At 38.9% G+C, this 10,806-nt stretch overlaps 1 protein-coding gene across 3 annotated transcripts in view; it reads right to left on the bottom strand.

Annotated features, from left to right (window-relative positions):
* The window catches only part of AGO3 (argonaute RISC catalytic component 3), a 96,339-nt gene that overhangs the window by 65,634 nt on the left and 19,899 nt on the right, over positions 1-10,806 (bottom strand). For 2 of the 3 annotated variants that reach the window (XM_005868582.2, XM_005868583.2), the window contains exon 3: positions 4,738-4,858. In XM_005868582.2, coding sequence (XP_005868644.1) covers positions 4,738-4,858 — 121 coding nt within the window. Of the gene's footprint in view, positions 1-4,737; positions 4,859-10,806 lie in introns of those variants that run through there. The other variant, XM_014541535.1, reaches the window with a different exon arrangement.

Raw genomic sequence — 10,806 nt, 5'->3', positions numbered from 1 at the left:
TTTTTTCATCAACATATTTTTGTGAGACTTTGTTCTCAGCATTAAATAATATTAAAACGAACAAAAGAAACCGGCTAACAGATGAAGTTAGTGGCGCTTGCTTGGCCTTGAAGTGCACCAAGTATGAACCTGCAACCGAAGAATTAGCAAACAAACTTCAGCACCAAAAAAGTCACTAATTTCTAGTTTTCATACAATTTTATTATCATTGTTTTTATTATTATTTTTTCCTAAATGTACATTGTTTTTCTGTTTTTGTTCATTTTATACATATTTTTTGGTTGATTTTTCTTTGTTAAATGGCATTTAAATATATAAAATAAATATCAAAAATATAAATCTTTTTTTTTTTACTATGGTTACAAATATAAAAAAAAATTATGAATATTTCTATATGTGACACGGCACCAGAGTTAAGTTAGGGTTTTTCAAAATTTTGACATGCCGAGCTCAAAAGGTTCGCCATCACTGGACTATACTCTTAGTTGGGGGTGGGGAGGAGGGGTGAGTAGGAAAGAATTGCATACAAAATAAAACCATAAACTCTTATTAGTAGGTTTGTTTTCTGTAGTGGTATGGTATAGTAATTCTGAAACTATTTTACATGTACTGTAGGACTGAACAGATAAGTAAAAGCTGTGATGTTTGGGGAAGCCAGGAGTTTAAAAAAGAAGGAAGATTCAAATATGCAATGTGAAGAGTAAAGAAAGATTTCTGTGAGGATAGAGTGGAACTGGAAAAATCAGTTTGAGCTCATGAGTTCCAATATACAGATTGTATGTATACAAGAAGTGGGACTTGCAGGACACCTAAGTTAGGTTTACTGTATGACATATAATATTGTCGTTTTATTATATATGTATATATGTACGTATTTGAATTTCCTACTTCTGTCCACTGAAAGGGCTTAGAAGCACATATAGCAGTGAGCACACCCAGTTCCCATATTTTGATTTCTAAACTGCATTCCCCAACTAAAAGAAACCTGTGCTCCTTTCGGAAATAGCAAGTTGCAGGATTTTTGCAGGGAAAAATTTTAAGAGCCTGGAACATCTTGTGCCACAAAGTAAGGAAGTACTCAAAGAAAAGAAAAAGTTGATCATGTCAAAAGGACATAGGAACCACTTTGAACTGTCAAATAAACAGAATAAATAAATAATGGAAAAGAAAATGCTCTCCTGCCTTGGCCAGTGTGGCTCAGTTGGTTGTCCCATTCACCAAAAGGTGGTGGTTCCCGGTTAGGGGATATACCCAGGTTGTGGGCTCAATCCCTGGTTGGGGTGTGTATGGGAGGAAACTGATCGATGTTTCTCTCTCTGTCTCTCCTTTTCTCTCTCTAAAATCAATTAAGAAAAAAAAGCAAATGCTATTCCTTGCTTTAGAATGTTACCTAATAAATGTAGAAGGAAATCATCATTACTATATAGTAATAATACTTCCAAGCAAGAATCATCAATTACTTAAAAAATCTAATGAGAAACAAGATCCTTTAAAGTAACACCCATATCAATATTAAAAACTTCTGTACATCAAAGGAAAAAAGCAACAAAGTGAAAAGATAACCTATGGAATATTAAGAAATATTTGGAAATCATGTATCTGATAAGAATACATAAAGAAGAGCTAAAGCCCGGTCAGTGTGGCTCAGTGGTTGAGTGTCAACCTATGAACCGGGAGCTTACAGTTCGATTCCTGGTCAGGGCACATGCTGGGGTTGCGGGCTTGATCCCCAGTGGGGGGCATGCAGGAGGCAGCCAATCAATGATTCTCTCTCCCTTCCTCTCTGAAACCAATAAAAAAAAAATATCTATGAAAAAAATAGCTAAAATTCAATAACAATAAAAAAAAAACACTTAAAAAATGGGCAAAGAACTTGAGTACATATTTCTCCAAAGATACACAAATGGCCCATAAGCAACATGAAAAGATGCTCAACTTCACTAATAATTAGGGATATACAAAATCAAAACCACAATCAGATATGACTTCATACACATTAGGATGGCTATTATCAACACAATAGAAAATAAGTGTTGACAAGGGTGTAGATAATTTAGAACCCTTGTAAGTACTGCTGGTGGGAATGTAAAATGGTGCAGTTGCTATGGAAAACAGTATGGTGGTTTCTCAAAACATTAAAAATATAATTACCATTTATATGATCCAGCAACTCCACTTTTGGGTATATGCACAATAGAACTGAAAGCAGGGATTAGAACAGATATTTGTACCCATATTTACAGCAGCATTATTTGCAATAACCCAAAGATGTCCATCAGTAGATGGACAAACAACAAAATGTATATATACATACAAGCACACGGAAATATTATTCAGCTTTAAAAAGGAAAATCCCTATAACGTGACAACAAAGATGAACCTTGATGACATTATGATAAATGAAATAAGCCAGTAACAAAAAGACAATGTACAATTCCATTTATATGAGGTACTTGGAATAGTCAAATTCATAGAGACACAAAGTAGAATGGTGGTTGCCAGGGGTTCAGGAGAGGAGAATGGGGAGTTAATGTTTAATGAGCATAGAGTTTCAGTTTTACAAGATGAAAAAAGTTATGGAGATGGATGGTGGTGACAGTTGTGGAATGTATTTAATGCCATAGAATAGTCTTTAAAAATAGCTCAGATAATAAATTTTATGCTATCTGTATTTTACTAGAATTTTTAAGAGTCTCATGCTCTACCGACTGAGCTAGCCGGGCGCGGTTGTATTTTACTAGAATTTTTTAAAAAACTATCTCGCCCTGGCTGGAGTGGCTCAGTTGTCCCATGCACCAAAAGGTCACCAGTTCAATTCCTGGTCAGGGCACAGACCTAAGTTGACTCCCATATGCACCCCGACTTGGGAGCCAACTGATCGATGTTTCCTCTCACATTGATGTTTCTCTCTCTAAACTAAATAAAAACATTTAAAACAAAAAGTTATCTCCCGCCCTGACCGGTTTGGCTCAGTGGATGGAGCGTCGGCCTGCGGACTCAAGGGTCCCAGGTTCGATTCCGGTCAAGGGCATGTGCCTTGGTTGTGGGCACATACCCAGTGGGGAGTGTGCAGGAGGCGGCTGATCGATGTTTCTCTCTCATCGATGTTTCTGGCTCTCTGTCCCTCTCCCTTCCTCTCTGTAAAGAATAAATAAATATTAAAAAAAAAAAAGTTATCTCCCAAGAGCAAAGAGAAAAAGAATAACTTGACAAGAGAAACATGGCAAATACCAACTTAACCAAGTGATCAAAGTTAACATCACCATTAACGAAACAAATACATACTATGTGCTTCTTGATATGATACACTGATAAGGAAAAAAACACATATTAATTCCTGCCAAAAATGCTTGATCAGAATTTAATAAAGAGGAAGTATCAGACAAACTCAGACTGAGGGACAGTCTAAAAATAACTTGCCTGCAACCTTCAACCATGTTAATGTCATTAAAGAAAGAAGGCAAGGCTGAGAAATTGTTCCAAAATAAAGAAAACTAGAGAGACATGATATCTAAATATAAACATGAACCTGGACTCAATTCTGTATTAAAGGGAAAAAAATGCTAAAGGACATTATTGGAACAAATGACAAAAATGAAATATGGGTTGTTGATTAGACAAAAGTATCACATATCAATGTAGAGTTTAGTGAAGTTGATAACTGTACTATTTAAAAAAAATTTTTTTAAGTCCTCACCTAAGGATATTTTTCCATTGGTTTTTAGAGAGAGTGGAAGGGAGAGAGAGACAGAGAGAGAAACATTGATGTGAGAGAGACACATCGATTGGTTGCCTTCGCACACGCCCCAACCAGGGCAAGGGGATCAAGCCTGCAACCTAGGTACGTGCCCTTGACAGCAATCAAACCTGGGACCCTTCAGTCCCCAGGCTGATGCTCTTTCTGCTGAGCCAAACCGGCTAGGATCATTATGCTTTTTAATAGTACAGTTATCACCCTAGCCATTTGGCTCAGTGGACAGAGTGGCGGCCTGGGGACTTGAAGGGTACTGGGTTCTATACCGGTCAAGGGCACATGCCCAGGTTTCAGGCTCAATCCTCATTATTGATGTTTCTATCTCTCTCTCCCTCTCCTTTCCTCTCTGAAATCAATAAAAATATAATAAAAAGAAAAAAAGTATAATGTATGCAACCTACTCTTGGATGGTTCAGAAAAAAATAAGATATGCCCTGGTTGGTTTGGCTCAGTGGATAGAGCGTTGGCCTGTGGACTGAAGGGTCCCAGGTTCAATTCCGGTCAAGGGCATGTACCTTGTTTGTGAGCACATCCCCAGTAGGGGGTGTGCAGGAGGCAGCTGATCGATGTTTCTCTCTCATGGATGTTTCTAACTCTCTATCCCTCTCCCTTTCTCTCTGTAAAAATCAATAAAATAATTTAAAAATTTTTTTAAAAAAGATAGATAAGATAGATAGATAGATAGATAGATAGATAGATATGGCAGTATCTATAGATAGAGACAGCAAAGGAGAGAAAGAAAGAGAATGCTAAAACAAATGTGGCAAATGTTAAGAACACTGGTGAGTCTTGGTAAAGGGTACATGAGTTCTTTACACGATTGTTACAACTTTTCTGTAAGTTTGAAATTATTTCAAAAAAGTTAAAAAAGATAAATGATACACATACATATATAGACTGAAATAAAATAAAAAGGTAACAAATGCATTTAAAATAAGAAATTGCAAAAGTATAGCTTCCCAAAAAAGGAACACATATCTTACCCCAGTAGTTGCCACAGGAAGTGGATTGGCTGTGTAAAGGCTTCTTTTTCCATCATAAACTGGCCTACGGTCCCCAAATATAGTTACTTTAAAATGCTGAACCATTGAGTCAACCACCTCCCTACAAAAGGGAAAAAATACATTCACATAATCTTCTACATGATGAAATTTTAACAACTTAAAGTAATTTCTTAACATTATTTAAAGCTGTCAAAATTCTATCTACCCTGCCCCCTTTTATTTTTGAGAGAAGGGAGGGAGAGAAAGAAACATCAATGTATGAAAGAAACATCGATCAGTTGCCTCCCATATGTGCCCACCAGGGATCAAACATGCAACCTATGCATGTGGCCTGACTGGGAATCAAACCGGCAACCTTTCGGTGCACAGGACGACATTCCAACCACTTGAGTCACACCCACCAGTAAAGCTGCCAACATTCTAAAAGACAATCACATGTAATAAAAGTTTTGCTTTCAGGACCAGGCTTAGATATCAGAAAGGGATGATAGGAATTTCACACAAAAATAAAGAATGAATTCAGTGTATTACTTAATCATTCTGGGCCACAGTTGACCTGCAAAATATTAATCTTAGAACCTGATCTAAAAATCCCTTTCACCATCTCTAAGCACCATCCGACACATTCATCTTTCTTTGTCTAAGAGTTTGATGCTCATTCCTCTGTGCTCAAATAGCACCTAGTAAATATATCCATTAAAACACTTATTGCTTTGTATTATCCTATATAATAAAAGGCTAATATGCAAATAGACTGAACAGCGGAACTACCAAAACAACCAAACAACCAGTTGCTATGACGTGTGCTGACCACCAGGGGGCACACGCGGAACATGGTGGGCATCAGCCACGGCAGGATGGTGGAGCAGGTGAGCAGGGGCGCCGGATCAAGGCAGGGCGCCGGTCGCTGTTATTGGGGCAAGCCTCTGATAGTTACTGAAAATTCTTTGCCCCCGCATGCTGCAGCCCCACCTGGTGCTTGCACTCACTGCCGGCGCCAGAGCTGCTGCTTGCACCCACTGCTGGCACCTGGCGCCGTCAGCAGGTTCGAGCAGTGGCTGCCAGCCCCAATCACTCCTTAGGGCTTCTCCACCTCCCACTGCTCCTGAGGGGCGATTGGGGCTGGCAGCCACCTCTCACACCCACTGCCGGCGGCAGCCCCACTCTCACCCACTGTTGGCGCTGGCCCCGCTCACACCCGCAGCCAGCACCAGAGCCCCCACTTGCACCCGCAGCCGGTGCCCGGCACCAGTCCCACCATCAGTGGGTGTGAGCGGCGGCTGCCAGCCCCAATTGCCCCTGAGGGCTTCTCCACCTCCTCCTGCTCCTGAGGGGTGATCACGGCAGCAGCTGCTGTTTGTACCTGCTGACAGCACTGGCCCTGCTCGCCGCACCTGCTGCTGGTGCCAGCCCCAATAGTTCTGGGCTGTTCAGTGGGTGCGAGTGGGCCAGCGCTATTAGCATGTGGGAGCAGCAGCGGTGGGAGCAAGGCTGTTGGCAGACAGGAGCCTGGGGACTGCGGCGGGAGGGGCGGGGGGGGGGGGGGGAGGATGGGCCTAGACCTGCCCCTGTGCCCACTGCAGCCTCATAGCCCACAGTTCTTTTCAAGGTGCATGAATTTGTGCACTGGCCCCCTAGTAGTTACTACATACTTCACTTCTACTAGACCAGGGGTGGTCAAACTTTTTGACTCGAGGGCCACAATGGGTTCTTAAACTGGACTGGAGGGCCGGAACAAAAGCATGGATGGAGTGTTTGTGTGAACTAATATAAATTCAAAGTAAACATCATTACATAAAAGGGTACGGTCTTTTTTTTTTTCTAGTTTTATTCATTTCAAACGGGCCGGATCCGGCCCGCGGGCCGTAGTTTGCCCACGGCTGTACTAGACTGAGATTCTTGATGGTAATAAACACACCTGTACCTTGTACCACTCCTATCCTTTTACATACACTCCCCATCTTTACTCAAGTCTCCAGGCAATAAGGATATTGTAAAGCCTCCATTTTTACCCAGCAAACATTTTTATCCCATTTACTTATATGGAAAGAGATTCAAGACATTTTTTTTAAGTACAGACTACAGAGAGAACAATACCAAATATCAAAAAGTCAATATTTATTTTTGTACACACATACTTTGTAAAAGCAGGGGAAAGATATCTAGAAGGATAGGTACCAAAATACATATAGTGGTTACCTCTGGAGAGAGAAGCAGAGGGAAGAATGATTTTTAAATTTTGTTTATACAAATCTAAATATATTATGATGAGACTATGCTCACATAATACTGGTATAATATATAATAGATGTAAGAGAATAAAAAAAAATTCAATTCTAGCCCAGTCGAGGTGATAGGAAAAAGAGGAAAAAAAGCATTTTCTGGAAGAAAATAATTAAGCTGACTTGATACTCAGAGCAATTTTCTACATACTCAAAGTTTCTACTTTCCCCCCTTTTCAATTTTATTTTTATTTTGCTGAAATTATTTAACTTAACGTCATCTTTTCTAGAGTAAATTTTACAACAAAGATATGAAGCACTGCTCAGTGTTTAGGTATAAAACAAATTTCAAAGATTTCCTGTCATTTCAAGTTTACATCTGTGGCCATTATCATTAATTCCAGTTTCTCAGGTGAAATTTTTATAGATCTAATTCATCAGGACATTTTTTCACTTTTTACTTAGCAGTAAATTGGTGTGGTTTCAAGCTAATCAAATCTTGGCAAACCACTCTAAGGATCCAAATGGCGGCGGAGATTTAAAATAGGGCCAAAACATCTTAGGGCTAGAAAATATTTTGCTTTGATGCCTAGCACACAATATATACCTGGCTCATCTCTTTGTCCAATTAGTTGCTGACTCCACCACTCTGCAGTATTTCTTCTTCTTTCCTTGCCTTTTTTTTTTTTTAAATTGATTTCAGAGAGGAAGGAAGAGGGAGAGAGAGACAGAAACATCAATGATGAGAGAGAATCTTTGATCGGCTGCCTCCTGCACATTCCACACTGGAGGGTCAAGCCTGAAACCCAGGCATGTGCTCTGACCAGGAATTGAACCGTGACCTCCTGGTTCATAGGTCAACACTCATCTACTAAACAACACTGCCTGGGCTTTTTTTTCCCCTTCCTCATCATATATTATACAGGTCATTTCACATTCTGGAGTACTCTGTTCAATTTGTAAAAATTTAAGATCCTAAAATATGAAACATAACCAGAAGATGATCCTGATATAAACTTATGTAGTATGAGTAAAAATAAATCAAACTAAGGACTTTTAGTCTGGAATAGAAAAGACTCAAAGGAAATTATAGAAGTTTTTGGCTATTTTGATGGACTGTCGTGAAAAACTGAGCAGAAAACCTACCTTGTATGGGCCAACAGAACTAGGACAAATAGTTGGAAAAATGTAAGAAGCTTGATTTTTGGAACAAAAATTTCTAACATTTTTAAACACCAGAATTACTCACAAGTGGATTATACTAATTTTAAATTACTTGAGTTTGTCCTTACTAGAAATGTTTAAAGAGCAATTATGTCAGGGAAGATACCAACTAGAAGATTGAAATAAATAATATATACAATCCCCTCTAACAGTAAAATATTAATTATGAGAATATCAAATGATAAAGCACTGCACATTTTATCATGGCATCAGATATAGAAACTTCTTTATCATATAATTGCACTAAAAACTGATTTGAACTTAAGGCTTTAGAGCAAGCATGTGAAACTCACAGCCAGCAGGCTGCATGCCTCGAGTTTGACATGCTTGCCTACAGCCTTAACGGAATCTAACTGGTTCATGGGTTGATAGTCAACCACTGAGCCACTCTGGGTGGGCCTGATATTATTTTTATATAAAAATTTAAGCATAATTATCTCAAAAATATACCTCAAAAATTATACTGAAGTACAGTACTGAAGCTTTCCCAATCGATACATTGCAATGCATTAGCATTAAATGTAGTAAATTAATACAAAAAATGAATTCTGATAATTAACAGAAACTATGACTGAATTTTCTCTATATTGTAGTTGTGGAGCACTAGTCTTTTATTATAACAGTGGGCGAGGATGGGAGCTCTTTGATCTTTTGTTCAAATGTAGAAATTCTAGTACAATATATGTGTATATTGTTAAACCAGCTTCTTAGCTTACAATAAAAAGTAAAACCACAATAACCAAAATACATAAAGTTATAACTTCTAAAGCAATAGTTAGGAAAGCAATTTAGAAAAGAAAATCTGAATAAATAAGGATAAGAACTTCTAAACAATCTTTAGTGGTTTCCTCTTACTAATAACCTTAGTCTGAGGTAGAATGATTTTTGCAGAGTGGAATATGATGCATTTTTAGAACATCAGGTTACAATTTAAAAATCCTTAAGAAAAGCCCTCGCTGGTTTGGCTCAATGGATAGAGCGTCAGCCTGCGGACTGAAGAGTCCCAGGTTCAATTCTGGTCAAGGGCACATCCCTAGGTTGTGGGCTCGATCCCCAATAGGGGGCGTGTAGGAGGCAGCCAATCAATGATTCTCTCTCATCATTGATGTTTCTATCTCTCTCCCTCTCCCTTCCTCTCTGAAATCAATAAAAACATATTTTAAAAAAGAAAAAGAAAATCCATAAGAACATCTGGTGATTACTACACAAATGGAACCTGTCTGAGTATGTTAGGTCTTACAAAGGGCTACAGCCTATCTCATCTTTTTTTTTTTTAATAATAAATCTTTATTGTTCAGATTATTACAGTTGTTCCTCTTTTTCCCCCCATAGCTCCCCTCCACCCGGTTCCCAGCCCAACCAGCCTTCCAACCTCCCTCCCCTCTGACAAATGTCACTGACTGTGCAATAAAATTTAATGTTGGTTTCAGTAATTTCCATTTTACCACCTGCCTCAGAGCAGAGTAGAAGAGGGTAACTTTAATGTAAAAAAAGAAGAAATTATTTTTCTGTTAATTGTTACTGTAAGGTAATAAAGAGCCATCTTCATCTAATTTTAATTTCTCTGCTCTCATAGGCAGAATGGGAATTACTCTAGTCTATAGGAGAAGATATGAAATAATATTTTCCCCTCAAGGTGACTATACACATTTGTTTAATATTCACAGCTACAACAAATTAATCTGTCACTATACATATAGAAAGAAGGAAGATTGCTAAGGTATAGATGCTAAATTAACCCAGAGGTTTATAAAACACAACTAAAACAGCTGGCTGTCTGTCCTTGTATCCTTCCAACCTCTAATTTATCTTCATAATTCTATAGTAAGTAGCAGAGAAGGTAGCCAATGAATATTTTGCATCAATATAACTTTTAAAAGATACAGAGTAGAGATATTTTAGATCAAATTTTTTAAATATATTTTATTGATTTTTTACAGAGAGGAAGGGAGAGAGATAGATAGTCAGAAACATCGATGGGAGAGAAACATCGATCAGCTGCCTCCTGCACACCTCCCACTGGGGATGTGCCTGCAACCCAGGTACATGCCCTTGACTGGAATCGAACCTGGGACCTTTCAGTCCGCAGGCCGACGCTCTATCCACTGAGCCAAACCGGTTTCGGCCAAATTTTTAATATAAGATAAAATCTGCAGTATAGCAAAGCATTTCACTATTATGTATTGTATCTTCATAGTCATTTCATATGGGTGAATGAATTCTTTCACAATCTACACTAATAAAAGAGAAACATGGTAATTGGCGTACGACCGCTACCCTTTTCATTGGCTAATCAGTGAGTATATGCAAATTAACTGTCAGCCAAGATGGCGGCCGGCAGCCAGGCACTGAAGCGAGCACGAGGCTTGCTTGCTGCAGACTCCAACGTTCACCGCCTCACTTGCCGGCCTCTCATTTGCAAGTCTAAGCAACTATATACTATGTTGCAAATAAGAAGGTAAACAAACCCCCAGAAACCAGCCAGACTGAAAGCCAGCCGGACCGAAACATTGTATCCATCTTTTCAGCAGCGAGGCCTCAGAGCTAAAGCTGGCCCAGAATAAAAAAAAAAGAAAAGAAAACAAGGAGCGGTTGGAAGCTT

This window comes from Myotis brandtii, unplaced genomic scaffold (genome assembly GCF_000412655.1).
Source record: "Myotis brandtii unplaced genomic scaffold, ASM41265v1 scaffold274, whole genome shotgun sequence".
Lineage (NCBI taxonomy): Eukaryota > Metazoa > Chordata > Mammalia > Chiroptera > Vespertilionidae > Myotis > Myotis brandtii.
The sequence above is the reverse complement of the archived record's forward strand: the minus strand, read 5'-3'. Positions and strand labels throughout refer to the sequence as shown.